The 16,472-nt window shown below is 38.2% G+C and overlaps 1 protein-coding gene across 1 annotated transcript in view; it reads left to right on the forward strand.

Moving 5' to 3' along the window:
- Positions 1–16,472, forward strand: part of ZNF804B (zinc finger protein 804B) — a 504,914-nt gene that overhangs the window by 386,209 nt on the left and 102,233 nt on the right. The window contains exon 2 of the mRNA XM_034667542.1: positions 13,819–13,962. Within this exon, the coding sequence (XP_034523433.1) occupies positions 13,819–13,962 (144 nt within the window). The remainder of the gene's footprint in view (positions 1–13,818; positions 13,963–16,472) is intronic.

Here is a 16,472-nt window from a genome sequence, read left to right on the forward strand (position 1 = left end):
CTCAGTCGAGTACAGATAACTACATCTCTTCCCTGTGGGAAAAAATTCTTTTTATTGGACTTTGTGGGCCCATTCTTTATTTACTTATACTGTTTGGGTGGCAGTTATGGGAGGCATGCTCCCCCTTCCCTATTGGAGCCAACATATTTTTGGTGCAGTCCTCAAGGACTCTCCCCTAGTCTCAGTCATGTCCACTCTAACCAGCCCATTGTTTGTCCTTAACTATCACAGTATATCACATTCAGATCCAATGCCATGTTCTTCAATTTGTTTCTAAACTCTGTAAAAACAAAATGAAAACCAAACTCCCCAACCTAGGAAATATATCCGAAGTAACCAAACAAAGAGCAATGTGAGGCTGGCGCTATGCCAAGTATTTCATTTGGTTTGTTTCCATAATGAGTACAGTGGCCCTCTGGGTTGGTTGCTATTATCTCACACTCCTGTTTTATAGTTGAAGGCACACATCCACTTGGAATTGCTGACTGCTTTACACACATGAAGAACAAAGCTCTGGCTTATACTCAGGTTGCCCAACACAGAACTACACTCCTAACCACAAGAACATATTGCCTCCTCCACTGTTAATAAATAGTTTCAAAACTGAGGCCTTCCTAGACACCATTCCTGCTTCATCTTTCCATTTGGCCCACTTCCTTAGCATTGAAGACTACATTTATTTTCTATATTCACATACATCTAACTCTGTCTCTATCTACTTAGAGTTATGTGACTGCTGTGTGGTGCCTGGAGCTGTATTAGGTGCTTTTTATGTTTGACCTTATTTAATTATTACAATTATCCTGTGAGAATGACATTTTTATCCTTGTTTTACAGAAGTTAAGTGATGCAATGAAGGGCCAAGGAGTTTACAAAAGGTTGAATTAAGATTAAGACTCCTAACCCCAATCTCTTTACCTCCTAAATGCTTTTACTCTTTGTTATGTGAAGTGCTCCCTATTTCCCTCATGTTTTACCTCCAGTAGCTAACCATACATTCTTTTAGTCTAGGGATAATACATTTTGGGTCTTATACGGTTCCTGTGGCACCTAACACACCAATAGTAACGCAGTAAGAACTTAGTAAATATTTATTTCCAATCTTTGAATTCCTGTCCTGGTCTTTAAATCTCCAACTGAGACAAATTTACTACAAAACGTGTTGACTCCTGAAAAATATCCCATGACAAAAGGTTGCCTATTGAGGAACAATGATATGAACTCTGTCAGTCTGAGAATGTCAAGGTCAAGATGATTCATATGCAATGTAAATATTGTTGACCTTTCTATACTTTAAAGTCCCCACAAATAAATTTCGCGTCATAGACAATCCTAAAAGAACTATATCCCACTGTTCCCCCAGGCTAAAAAAAACTACCTAGCACTAAGGAAAATATGACTTATCCCTTTTTTCCCCTCCAGTTTATTTTTTTGAAATACTTCTTTGCGATGCCACAAACCTCATTCTTTCCTTCTCATTAGCCTTCTGTCCCACTCCTTCCTTGTAGAATATGGGTTCTTCTGTTTACTCCATGTGTCTCTTTTCTCTTTCTTCTTCCATGTCTTTGTCCATATTCCTTACCGAGGTTTTATTTCTTATTTTCCTGTCTCTTGGCATTCTTCCCTAAAGTAAAGCCATTGTGATATTTGGGCATTCAGTAAATGACGAGGGATGCTCTTGCCTGAATCTTTGCTGCTGCTCCTAGGGGATGCCTAATGTATTTATTTCAAAGTTTAAGGGCATCATTGTTTCTATCAGGGAAGGTTTTCTTTTCCTTTATATTACAGAAGAGACTTGTTTCTACTAAAAGGGATGTAAGTGACCCCTGCCATCACTGCAGCTAATACAAAATAGATATTTGCTGAAATGCAGTCATGAGTACGGATACAGATTCCAACCAGAGTATTTAAGCAGACAGCAGCCAGTCAGGCTTTTCTATGGCATAATGGATGGAGGAGAAACCATCTATAGGAATCCAATTTTTTTTTAATCACTTTACTGTGCTTTGGAAGTTCATAGTGAACTCAGACTTTGTGTGAGAACTCTGAAACAAAAAGCATAAAGTTCAAGAGAGATGTTCTAGGAAAATAATCACAAGGAGTGTACAGAGGAACAGCAGAGTAACTTCATTCCAATCTGACCTACTGATCAGAAATAATACCAGCTGGAAAAGAAGAGGAAATGGGGGATAGGAGTCACATCCTTCCTAAGGTTTAGGGGGGCTTCTTGTTTACTAGTATACAGAGTAAAATCTGTATTATTCACATTACATGATGTAGGTTCATTCATTCTCAGCAATACTTTATGTACCTTCTTAAACTATGGAATTAAAGAGTCCATCAGGTATTATTCATTTTTTATATGTAAAAGTCAAATCCAAGACTATTAATTTAGACTCATTATAAAATTCTATCATAATAGGGATTATTCTGCTTAGGTAAGTAGGCACATTACAGAACAGATGGCTAGTTCCCTTCTCTAAATACACACAGCACTTTAAACCCCCACCAAATGATTATATATCCCTTTGTGTTGTGGCTTGCAATTTGTGAATTAATTTTAGCCCCTCAGGTGGTCTGAGAGTCTTTGAAAACAGCAATTGTGTGTTGCATTATCTTGTGCAGTGGAATAGCACAGTAACTAATACAAATCTTCATAACACAACTAAATCCCTACCCTACACCAAACTCCTTCAAGGGCAGCATAGGAAAAGTTAAAAAAAAAAGTCTGAGGTATGAATTCTTTTGTTTTTTGCTTTTTCTTCCTTTCCATCCCAATATCAGAAAAGAAGGTAACTGGCTAAATTCAGCACTCAATCCCCAATAACTCTCTGTAATTAACCATCTACGGACTAATGCAACACTAAATGCTTTTTTTAAGGTTAGGGGAAAAAGGAGAAAGGGGGTCCCATATTTAAGGATGATTCTCCTGTAGAAGATGGTTTAAAACTGAAAATTTTCTATTTCTGGCATTAAAAGAGGAAGAACATGATTTTCTAAACATGTTAAATAGATTTTGATTGTGTGGTTTTAAGAAAAGAAAGGGAATATCTGTATCTATGTCTACATCTCTATCAGCTTAGAGACTGAATATTCATTTATACTTGAGTTTCATAGACACAAAAATCTAGTACCTTAGTTCTATCTCATTTTCCATATGAAGAGATAATATTAATTGTTCTACCATTGGTCTCAAAGATAGAAGTCAACTTCAGTTCTCATCCTGGATCTCCTCCTTATCCTACACCAGCCTAGAAAACATAAAACTTCTGGATTAAATCTCTTTATCTGGAGAAGAGTTTCTGAAGTCTACCCAATTACATGCTTCTATAATGATTCTAACTTTTGTATGCCACTTCTTTTACGATGGGCCCACAACTTCTGTTTTAATGTAGCTTGCTCTGTCTTTAGACTGGCTCTATCCAAAGTGCATACATCTACGTGAGCGCATGCACACACATGCATAATAGTTTGGAGCACAGCTATATGGCTTATTAAATTGGTCCTGGTGTTAACAGTAAGTATGAATTCTCCAAGTTCTCAAGCAGTGAAAATTTGTAACGACTATAGTCTATTTGCCACAATCTGGGTGGGACGTACCATTGGTACCACCATTATGACACAAATTGACTTTGGCCACACTTTCCAGCTAACCAGGCTTTCTGACTTCAACTGGCAAGTGTTTTTAGGTTGTTTTCAAAGAAGCAAGTGTGTACCCATAAAACTGGTATACAGACTTTGCTTTTAGGGATTTCTGAAGTCACTAAACCACATTTTGCAAAGTTCTATGAGAATAATAATAAATGGACAAAATATAAGTGACAAATATTTCTTCCAAATTATATGACAATGGAGCCAGGCTTTTGTACATCATTTCATGATCTTGAAATGAACATAATCTAGTTTACAGCATTTCCTTGAGCCCATGTGAATGCCTTTTTCCCAAACTCGCATTTTAATAGATTTTCCTTTCTTTGACACATTTTCCCAGGTTGCAGTTAATATTTCAAGATTTGAGTCACAGAGCTTCTGTACAGCATGCTTCTTTCACAATTGCTAGTTTTCTCGAAGTTTGAAAGTAAATTACCTATTAGAATTGCAATAGATAGAAGCCTGGAGCAGCCAGTTTGAAATAATGAAGTGTCTTTGTGAGCACATTCACTTTTTAAACATCTCTGGGTTATAGAACAAGTAAACCAAATGTAGTAGACTTTTTATCAGACATGAGAGCGGACATTCAGGAAAACAGAGACAATGCCCTGGGCATTTGGGTATTTATCTGGCTTGCATGTCCTTAAAAGCAAAGCCATTGGCATTGTACTATTTCAGTCCATCGCTTCAGGAGTTTCCAGGCCTGTTTTTAGTACATAAAGAATGTAAACACAATTTTTTAGAACTATACAGATTAGACCCAGGACAACCTGAAAAGGCCTGGGAATGAGAACTCACTTGACAAACACCTGAATATATCTGAGAGCACATGCTTGCAGTCAGTTCCCAAGCAAAAGTGAAATAATGTGTAGATAAGCATCTCTGAATGACCATTTCTCCCCTCAATAACTGTTAGGAATATTGAATTTTTAAAAATGGTTTTTAATTGAGCAGGTGTCACTTGCAACTTTCAAGAAAACTTTGTTACCTGACATTTTTCATCGATTTCTCTTATTCGAAAATGAAATGTCAGACACTATTAATTGCATTTTTACAATAAGTAGTTACAGCAGGAGTAATGGCTAAATGGGGGTACTTTCTAATGCACAATGGATGTATTCATTTAAATGTATTCAATTTAGATGAATGCAATATGTCTATATTCATTACAGTTATACATATCTGTGGGCTGAATGGATGGGGTGGGGTGGTAATTACTACCTTTATAAATGGAACAGTATTTCAGTCTGGAGGAAGAAAATTCCTTATCATATTTTACACACCCACACAATAGATACATCCTAGAATCTTTCTTTCAAATATAGAAATTTTGCCCTTGGATTTCTAGTGGATCGAATGATTGTAATGTGGTCTGTCAGTAGGTCCTGCTTTTCTGGAAGGGTGGCAAGGGCTGCTCTTTGTCTCACGGAAAATGACAGAGAGGAACTGAGTCTCAAGATCTCTCCATACAAAGCAGCTCACATTTGTCATTTGTCATGCCTCAAGCTCAGCTGTATGCATAGCATAGCATGGATTTGATTATTCTTACACCATCCCTTGTTTTTCTTTGATTTCAGTGAAGGCAGGACTATTAAATTGTGATTTTGTGATTTCGTTGTATACTTTTTTCCTTAAATAATGGACATTTTTTCAAGAACAGTTTCAGGTTACAGAAAAATGGGGCAGAAAGCATAGAGAATTCTCATATAATCTCAACTCTTACATCTAATCTCCCTTATTACTGACATTTTGCATTTTTGTGGTGGGTTAGTGTGTTCCAACGGATGAACTGATATTGATAAGTTATTAGCCAAAGTCTGTAGTTTATATTAGGATTCACTCTTGAGTTGTACAGTTAAATGGGTTTTGACACCACCATCCATATTTCAGACATTCCAATCTCTTCCCTTTAGCACTATAAATAACCAGGCAAAAAGTGAGAAAGAAATCAAATGTATTTATTCCTTCACTCACTATATTTACTCGTTCATGTATGTTCATGTATTCACTAATGGATGCTAGCAGGCCAAGGACTGCTATTTAATGGATTCAACCACTTCCCAGCCCCTGGGTTAATTTACATATCTTTTCATGCATCCTCTTTTTCTCCCCAGCCCAAGTATACTGTTTGGTTTTACTGATGAGGGCTGGAATATTCTCCATTAGAGATTGATGGTCCTTGCACCTTGATGAGCTAATATTATATTGTATCCAGCAAGGCTCATCAGCTTATGTGTATTTTACTGTTTCATTGGTGGTTAAAAACCTCTGTAAACCAATTCATGACCTTTAAAACATGTGCATTGTAGCATCTGTATTCGATCAATAAGCAATCTCGAAATTATACCTGCCCCTTTTGCCTCCATGGCAGACAAGCTCAGGTAAGCAATGAAGCAATAGCTACTATTATGATTATCTTAGGGTGCATCTGGAACTGCCTTATTGTCTTTCTAAATTGTTTTTCTGGTGGAAGAACTGTATATTAATTTATGCTGAGGAAGATGTGGTTGGTGGTGTAGAATGCTGATGAACAGCGGTTCCAGTGGAAATGCATGTGTTGGTCAAAAATAGTCTCTGTTCAAATGCAGCCAATTAGAAAGCTTTTCCAAAATAAGCAGTTATACAAGCAAACTTTAAGTATTTAATTGTTACTTCATGAGCAGAAATGCAATCGTCACTCTGCCATCTTGCCAGTAAGTCAGAAATCTGTCATTTCTTTCCAAATGAGAAAGGATGCCAAATCATCTCCCAACCATGCTACCCAGAGGCAAGTTCATATATTTAATGTGGTTGTATTAATCTTCTAATCTGGACACCTTAAACGAATTATTAATAAGACGGGAAAAGCTCTCTTTCAAATCTAGGAAGTGGCTGACTTCACACCGCCCTGGGCATTGATGGAAAGCTGTAACTCTGGTCGTATTCTATTTCAAATCTGGGGAACCCACACTTGATTCTTAATGAATTTTAAGAAGAGTGGGTTATGGCCAAATGGGAAGAGTACTGAAGTCAGGAATCTGTAGTTGTCCTCGTGAATCTGTGTGCAGAGCTCCTCTTCCTTCCTTTACGCTAGTTCTTCAATAAGCTCCTTAGACCTCAGAATCTACATTTTTTTTAAAAAAGATGTTGTTCTAGAAGTCTGAAAGTTCCATGTGTTTAGCATCCTCATCTGCTTATTCTACCATCACCTCAACAGTTTAATTCATGATAGACGTACATGGCCAGAGTAGGCCATACTATTATGTAGTGGGAATAGCATTGCTTTTTTAATTCATTAGTTTCACTTATTCAACAAGTATTTATTGAGGTTTTCTAAGTAACAAGTACCATGGTAGCTGTTGTATAATGCAAAGACCGTTCTTTCTATAAAAGAAGCCAATCACGTCTTCAGGAAAATCAATATTAGCAATATTAATGTTAACTGAGCATATATGAGGATCTCTTGACAATGTGTGGTATTCCAAAAAAGTCCAAAAGTTAAGCAGGTATCATAGATAAAAACATCTGAAAATCCCAATTGTGTCAACCAAATTTGCATTTATGAGCAGGGATTGACTGCTTTCCTATGAGATGGTGGGGTGAGAATGAGAAGGGCTCCACTCACTAGCTCAAATTTCCATCAGAAAATGAAAGTTGCTTTGTAGACTCATGGGAAAATGGCACTGTTTTTTAAATAATTTTCTAGTGTCACATGCATATCATGGCATGCACATGCATACATAAACACACATATATGCACACAGAATCCCTGGACATCAAGTTCCTACTTTTACCATGCATGGTACTAAGTGCTTCCCTAAAAATAAACTCATTTTATACTCACAGCAATCCTGCAAGTCACTCATTATTCCCTTAATTTATACTGAAATAACTGAAACTGCTAGGAGAGGTTGAGACTCAAGCTAGTCAGTGTCCAAGGAATAATTTTTCTTTATCACAAAAATAAAATAAGTAAGTGAATAAAGCCCTCCAAAGTGAGTTTTCCATTACCCAGTCCATTGCAAAGATTCAGGAAGACAATTTGGACCAAAAGACTTTTCTGAATCCACTGCTACTTAATCGGGGTGGGGGATGCACTTTCTTTGAAGCAGGATTTTGTTTGCGGCCAATACAATAGAACAGGTTAGGGAATATTAGAATTCTTAAAGCAATCTCTTACACGTAACAGTGAAAGGTCAAATGTGAGCTTTCATACAAAGAATATGAATTCAATCCTCAATGCTCTGAGCTGGTATTACCATCAAGGAGATATGAAGAACAGCAATTGACTTTTTTCTCTTCCTTTTTAATAATCAGGGCACATATTCACAACCAGTCGAAACAAGACGACCACCTTGTATTTTCCTAGTGCCTGTCTCTCAGCTTCAAGAGCTTAATAGATTTTTAAAATTATAATTACTCCCCTTACTCTCTCTGGGAGCTAGGGCCTCTGCATCACCCAAATCCATAAAAAATTAGCAGAGGTAGCTTGAAATTTTGTGGCATCTGGATGAAGGCTAAGTAATTGGGGCAGCCTTTAGCATGATGATTAATAGCTCTGAAGTCAGGCAAGTCTGATTCTTAATCCAGTTTCTGCCTTTCAGTGTTGAGCGAGTTTCTAAACATGCTTGTGCCTTGCCTTCCATATCTTTGTATGGAATAATAATAGATAATACTTCATAAGGTTATTGTGAAGATTAAGGGAGTTAACAAGTGTGAAGCGCTTAGCAGATTTCTGCTTTACAGTGAATGCTCAGTGGGTGTTACTGTGTAATCATCATTACAATAATAAAATAATTTGGTGGCAGAACACCCATATTTCTAATTAAATGCCTTACTCTAAGGCAGCATTCTTGCCACATTACAGACATACCTGTCATTTGCATGAATGTAAAATTCTTAGTGTAAAAAAAGTACATTTTTCTCTCTCTGCACCCAAAATATTAATTATTAAAGGTAACTAATTACTACAGAATTCTACTGAACTGAAACATAAAATGCCCACTGGCAATACCCAATGTTTTAAAAATGACTCTTGTTAAGATAGCTGTCATATTCAATTTATAATTCATTTTCAACCTTTTAATGAATCATTGAGAATAGTTAACATGAAGCTTTCTTTCACTTCATAAATGTTATTTTTCTGTTAAATAAGCTTCTAAAGGCCCCTCTTCTAGGCAAAGTGTGAGAAGAGAACTTTGAATAACTAGCAAGTAAAAGATAAAATTGTATGTTAAGTCTTGTGTGTCAAGTGTATTATTGTGAATTCTATTCAATTTTTAATTTTTTTAAAATTTATTGATACTGAGAATAGCTAGCTATTTTTACTTCTTTCATATTTGTTCTGTGTCTCTCTATATTTAAAGATTGTGTAATTATTTCAGGGAACAAATGTCATCTTAAGTTGCCTTCCAAGTTATTTGACCAGTGAAAATATCCTGTCATTTAACAAAAAGACAAGACATTCTGAGTGCTGACAGTGTATCTAATGCTATGTGAGAAAGAGAAAAAAAAACACCTTGACTTTTTCCTCTAATTATTCTTAAGTAGTCCGAACTAGGTAATGCTCTATAACAGTCTGTGATTATCACTCTATTGCAATTTATTGTTGTTTAGTATTTTACATGTAATTGTTTCCCTTTAGACTGTAAATTTCTGAGGTCAAGACCCTTTAAGAAATTGACATTTAGAAGATCCTTAATAAGAGTATCCTTTTTTGTTGTTAAATAACAAACTTTTATTTATTTTTATTTATTTTATTTTTATTAAGTTTTCCGTTTTAATTCCTGTATACTTAACATTCAATGTCGTGTTAATTTCAGGTGTACAATATAGTGATTCAACAATTCTATACATTACTCAGGGCTCATCGTGATAAGTGCACTCTTAATCTCCTTCACCTATTTCACCCATCCCCCAGTTACCTCCCCCCTGGTAACTATCAGTTTGTTCTCTGTACTTGAATCTGTTTCTTGGTTTGCCTCTCCCTCTCTCTCTCTTTTTTTTTTTTTTTTGTTCATTTGTTTTGTTTCTTAAATTCCACAAATAAGTGAAACCATATGGGATTTGTCTTTCTCTGACTGACTTATTTTGCTTAGCATTATATTCTCTATTTCCATCTATGTTATTGCAAATGGCAAGATTTCATTCCCTTTTATGGCTGAATAATATTCCATTGTATACATACACCACCTCATCTTTATCCATTCATCAATGGATGGACACTTGGGCTGCTTCCATAATTTGGCTATTGTAGATAATGCTGCAATAAACATAAGGGTGTATATATCCTTCTGAATTAGTACTTTTGTATTTTGGGGGAAAATACCAAGTTGCGTGATTACTGGATTTTAGAGTAGTTCTATTTTTAGCAATTCTTGAATATATCAATGCTTAATGGTTAGTTGGATGATTATGTGTTTCAGTGGAGGGATGAAGCAGCATGACACAGTGGAAAGTGTGCCCTGCTTTACCATTGCCTGATTTGATAGAACTCATGAAATTACTAAACATAAATTGCCTTCTAAATGGTAGACTTAGATTATGTGATATTTCCCTTACTAGTCTACTAGACTGAGCCCTTACCCTCCGGCCTTCTGGTACATACAGCTAGACCAACTCAGGACTCCACCTTCACACTTGAAAACAGGCCCACCTCACACTGGGTGGTGTCATGGGCCCCTGGGTCACAGTTCTTTTACTGAAATTCAGCGACAGCTCCAACCTCAGTTTCCAATTTTGCCAAAGATGCTTAAGGAAGCTTATTTTTTTTCCTTTCTTCTGTGATTCCTCTAGCCCTACCCAACTCTTGGCTTATATTCTCCTTTGCCTGAGATTTCTCTTCTCAGGTCTCAGCTTCCCCATTTCTGACCCCCACTCACCTGCTGTTAAATTTATGCTCTTACTTCTGTATTTGATAGACACACTGGATTGTGAACTCTGTATGAATGCTTTGCTAATGGCGTTTATATCCCATGTGTGTATTCCTCCTCTCTTAATAGGGACACTAGAATATATCCTGGGGAATATCATTAATCCCTTAGAAGGAAGGAAAATGGGAATAGCAGCACCATTTCCTGGCAAGAAAAATGAAGTAAGAAATGGGGTATATAATTTAGTCTGATGACTATAAAATGTGAACATTCACTGGAGATGGCTAAAATGTTTTAGAACTCTGTTATAATTATGAAATTTTACACTGAAATTCATTTAATGTCATAATTAAAGGTTGTTTTAGAAAAAAATGTTGTTTAAATGAAGATACTAAGAGTAACTGAAGGAGCCTCACCCCTGGTCATTGAGCTGTTGTTATAAAATCCTCTACATAATCTGGAATAATATGAAAGTATATTTTTAGCCACTCTGAGTTCTCAGTTGCCACCCTGCCTCTGGTTAATGAAGCTGAGGCACTTTTGAGCACTGAGGCGCAGGTGCTCAATATCCAAGGCATGTGGTCACTTTTCTAAGGCTGTTATTCCAGTGTTATAATAAAGGAAGAAAAACTATGGGTAAACCCAAGTAGTCCCTAGTTCCAATCCAGCCTTTGAAATTGTACACAATATGTAAAGCACATGTAAAAAAATTCCTAGTGTGAAAGCTGAGATGAGAACTAATGATTTCCCCTGATTGTCAGCCTATCAGTTCCAAAGATTTAGCTCTACCTCAATGCTGTACTTAAGCCTCAACTCTCAAGTGACAACATTAACATGCCATTATTTCAATTCCTTGAGCAACTGGGTTTTTGTCCTGAAACTGAAGTCCACATTCTCATTACTGGTTACATCCTGTCGGTAGTTTTTATATCCCCCATCAGCTGATAATATAACCAAATTCCTTCTTTAACTCTCTCAGGCAATCTAGATGTTTGGTCTAGTTTTGTTGTTTGCTAATGGTACTCATGTCTTTCCTGCCTTCATGCCATGTGTGTTAGCATCTTATATTTGGGCTTGAATCATTATGTGCCCCTGTCCAAATTAATTATTCCATCACTTCACCCAACCCTGTGATAATCCACTTCTCTTCCCTGTGCTTGCTTTCTTATCTGGTCAGCAATGGCTCTGAGATTTAGGTTTATGGCCTGACTTCTTTATATAGAGGGTTAGTCATTTTAGAGAAACAGAACCAAAATCCATCCTTTATTTTGTCCATTCATTTGTTATGTGTATTTACTTGATATCCTCCATGTGCCAGTCATTCTTTTATTTAGGCAGAAAGATAATGGAAAACTTGCAGAATGATGGGAGGCATGAACATGTGAGCTACTATTATCCATTAATTTATGTAATACATATTAAATAGGTAACTCTGGGCTAGACTATATGTTTGGCATTGTGAACACAAAAATGAATAAAACAGTTCCTGCCCTCAAAGGATCTATGGGCATGGACCTGAAAACAGATCATTTAATATCATGTGACAGGTCTGGTGATAGAATTAAAGGGGAGTAATATGGGGGCATGGATTGATACAATATGACACTAATGAGGTAGGAAGGAGTTTGTATGGTGCATTAAGAGGACTGGCCCTAAGGAAGATGGTAAAGTACAGCTGTTTATTAACAAGGGAGTTAGGCGTAGGGTGTTTGAATTCAAATCCCCTCTCTACTTACTAATTCAGTGACCATGAGTGTGTGATTCTAAGTGCTGATTAATATATCTGTAAAATGTAGGTTAAAAAAGAACTTATTTTCATAGGGTTGGTGTGAGGAATAAATGAGAGAATTCATCCCATACTTAGCTTAATACCTGGCACATAGTTTATGCTCAGTAAGTACTCATCACTATTATTCTATAGGCAATGAGAGAATTCAAGAAGATTATGTTATTATTATTATTATTATTATTTATTTTAATTGAAGTATAATCGACACCCAACGTTATGTTAGTTTCAGGTATACAACATAGTTATTCAACGTCTCTCTATATATGCTTACTACAAGTGTAGCTACCAACTGTCACCATACAATGCTATTATAATACCTCTGACTATATTCTCTCCTGTTCAGGAGGAGCTTAAGCAGAGGAAAGATGTGACCAAAACTCTGTTTGAGATAGAGCATAGTCCAAATTGTAAGGGTAATAATTTTGAAAAATATGTGGTAAACCCATTGGCAGCATCTAACGTGAACCAATGCTTATAGAAGAAACTTATCCTGGAGTTAGAGCCTACAGATAAATAAGACCCTAGCTATAGTGTGAATGAAGTTCACCCATGGAGACTGTATGGAGTAGATAGATAAGTTGGCTGAGATGGCGTTGTGTGAAACACAGAAATATATGGGGTAATATCAGAAAAGGAAATGTTTATGAACGGTCATAGACGTGTTTGGTAACAAGCAACAAAATGGAGGCTTTGTCCTCCTGGTAAAGTCATGGGAAAGCATTCCAGAGGGGACAAAGAGCTGGGTGTTGGGAAAGGAGTAGGAGCTCACCAATTTAACAAGATGGGAATAGACTTTGTGTGCTGAGAATAGCAACTCCAAACACTGACAATTTCAGTGAGGCTAAAATACACGAAGCAGTAGATGAAGGATATAAAACAATGTAATCAATGTCCCAATTAATGTTATGGTAAAGAGACCTCGTAGTAATGGGTGCTTCAAGGAAATAGTGGGGGCTTGTGTTTGAAATCAGTTATTGGGTTGGCAGAGGAAATGGTAGTGAGTCAGCAGAACCACAATCTGAAAATGGATGACAAGAAAGAGAATGGCCAGACTGCAGTTATGGGGTTCTTCTTCTTTTGTTAAGATTGATTGATTGATTGATTGATTGATTGATTTTAGAGAGAGAGAGAGAGAGGGAGAGATTGCAAGCATGTGAGTTGGGGGAGGGGAAGAGGGAGAGAATCTTCAAGTAGACTCTCCACTGAGTGGGAAGCCCAAGATGGGGCTCGATCCCATGACCTGTGAGATCATGACCTGAGCCCAAACCAAGAGTCAGATGCTTAACCAAGTGAGTTACCTAGGTGCCCCAGGTGTGGGCTCCTTTGAGAGAGCTCATTATTATTTGTTGGTATGTTAGGAATGAGGCTGAGCTGAAAGTTATTTCCAACGTGCCATTATTTTCCCAAAACTGATGAGCCTCACCATATTCTTTTAGTCACAATAAAATTAAATAACAACTGGATTAACATGAGATCTGGTTGTGCTATTAGAGAGAAATATAACCAACATTTTTGCCTTCTTTAAAGGATTTTCCAGAAAAGGAGAAGTCCACAGCAAAAGCCCTGGAAGATGTAAAGGCAAACTTTTACTGTGAATTATGTGACAAGCAGTATCACAAGCACCAGGAGTTTGACAATCATATTAATTCTTATGATCACGCTCATAAGCAGGTAAGCCAGAGTGGGGGAAATCCTTCTCATTCCTAGGTTTATACCTTCAGAATAGAATGTGTGCATTTGGCCTTATTTATGGACATCTAAGATACTCCGGTGAAACCATTTTATTTATTTATTTTACTTGAAAGATTGTTTTCTGTTTAAATGTTAGATGAAATATTTTTTCCTAGAAGTATCATAGAACTGTAGATGAATTTAAAGATGATCTGAACGTAGACTGATACTTGAGAATTATATGTATGGGGAATCCAGATCCCAGTAAAAAGAGTGTCATATTTAAAACCACCTAATTAGTCAGTGGCAGAACAAGAACACTTGATAGAATGTATTATAGGGTTCTTTCAAAACTTCTGAGGTTTAGGGAATCCTAGGACTGTGGGAAAAATAATTCCCAAAATACCCTCTTAAGAGAGTCAAAATGGTTACTTAATAGATGAACCATTGCAAATGAACAAACAAAAATTCGGGGAGGCTAAGTTGAGAGGTAATTCAGATAGTAATGATTCATTTCTTTTTCTTAAGACGTCATATATGAACATTATCTGTTTAGATATTATATACACAGCTACTAATATTCTCTATTTCCATCTCTCCATGAGGGAGGAGGCTATTAATCTTATCCTGTTAGATTTTATTCTTGTTGCATGAGGTACGGAGATACTGGCCATTTAGGAATTGGGAGGGTTAAATACCTCTAAGAAAGAAATCCCACTTGGCCAGAGGATTATTGCTGAGAGCTGTAAGGAGGTACACATTCCTGATGCAAATCAGACCTGATATCTTGGAACGTGTGGGTAAGTCTTGTATAATCTAGACCTAAAATATTTATTCAGAGTAAGCAACAATAAATATTTTGACTAACATTGCCAGTATTTACTGAGTGCATCAAAAATATTTGGCCTTGAGAGATGTAAGGAATTGGTTTCTAACTTTAAAGATGTAGCATGTGTCTATAATTGGTCATATTTCTCAGACAGAGCAAGGACATGGGATAAACTGTTTTAGGACTGTGATTTCCAAATATTAGTGTGCATCTTAATCACTTTGGGACTTAATAATGCAGATTCCTGGACTTTCCTTCAGGTATTATAACTCAATAGCTCTGAGGGGGCCCAAGAACTTGCATTTCAAAATGATACAAAATGGGGTGGGAAGTTAAAATGGCGGAGGAGTAGGGGACCCCTTTTTCAGCAGGTCCCCTGAGTCGAGCTGGATAGGTACCAGACCACCCTGAACATCCACGGAATCAGCCTGAGACACAGGAAGATACATCTGGATCTCTACAAATGAATATCTCCAGCACTGAGTATTGAGGTACGAAGTGGGGAGCTGTGAAACCACGCACAGATATCAGAAGATAAATGGAAGGGGGAGGGAGCTGCCGCATTTGGGCGATGGGAAGCAGTAGCCACCTGCACGGGTAGCAGGCGNTATTGAGGTACGAAGTGGGGAGCCGTGAAACCGCGCACAGATATCAGAAGATAAATGGAAGGGGGAGGGAGCTGCCGCGTTTGGGCGATGGGAAGCAGTAGCCACCTGCACGGGTAGCAGGCAGACTCGGGGACAGTACCAGCGAGACAGCAGACTGAGACTGTGAGCTGGGAGCACGCGCCACCAGGCATCTCACGGAACTCCGGAATCATGGTGTGCTCACTGGATCCAGACTGAAACCGGGAGCTCCGGGAGCGCGCGGGGGCGGCTGGCGGCGGGCGGCGTTAGAAACACAAAGGACAGAGACGTGCCAGCCCTGGAAGTGAGGGCTGGGATGCTGGGTGTGGGGCGCACATCCTGGGACGCTGCAGGGTTGAGCAGCACCAACAGTAACAGAGTTAAAGTGGCCAGAACATCAGTGGAGAATGGGATGCAATCCCTCTGTTCTGTGACAGAGGCTGAGATTCGGCCACTGCTGCTCTGACTCTCAGAAGAGGCACAGCAAACCGCCAGGGAAAGCCACCAGAGAACAAAAGCCTGGAAATACAGGCTCACAGCGTGCCCATCCCCATCCCCCCTCGCAGGGGACACAGAGATTCTACCCAAACAGGGTTGCCTGAGTATCAGCGTGGCAGGTCTCTCCCCCAGAAGGCAGGCTGAAAAATCAAGAAGCCCAATCCCAGGGCACCTGGGTGGCACAGTCATTGAGTGCCTGTCTTCAGCTTAGGGCGTGATCCCGGTGTTCCGGAAAGGGGTCCCTCATCGAGCTCCTCCGCTGGGAGCCTGCTTCTTCCTCTCCCACTTCCCCGCTTGTGTTCCCTCAGTCGTTGGTTGGCTCTCTGCCACATAAATAAATAAAATATTTAAAGAAGAAGCCCACATCCCTAAGATCCCTATAAAACAAGGGCGCACGGCCTGGGTCCCAGTCAATAATTTGAGCTCTGGACAACCCCGCAACCTCTCCTCATCAGAATGACAAGAAGGAGAAGCCCCCCCCCAGCAAAAAAAAAGACAGTGAGTCTGTGGCCTCTGCCACAGAAATAATGGATATGGATGTAACCAAATTATCAGAA

The sequence above is a fragment of the Ailuropoda melanoleuca genome, chromosome 1 (genome assembly GCF_002007445.2).
Source record: "Ailuropoda melanoleuca isolate Jingjing chromosome 1, ASM200744v2, whole genome shotgun sequence".
Taxonomy (NCBI): domain Eukaryota; kingdom Metazoa; phylum Chordata; class Mammalia; order Carnivora; family Ursidae; genus Ailuropoda; species Ailuropoda melanoleuca.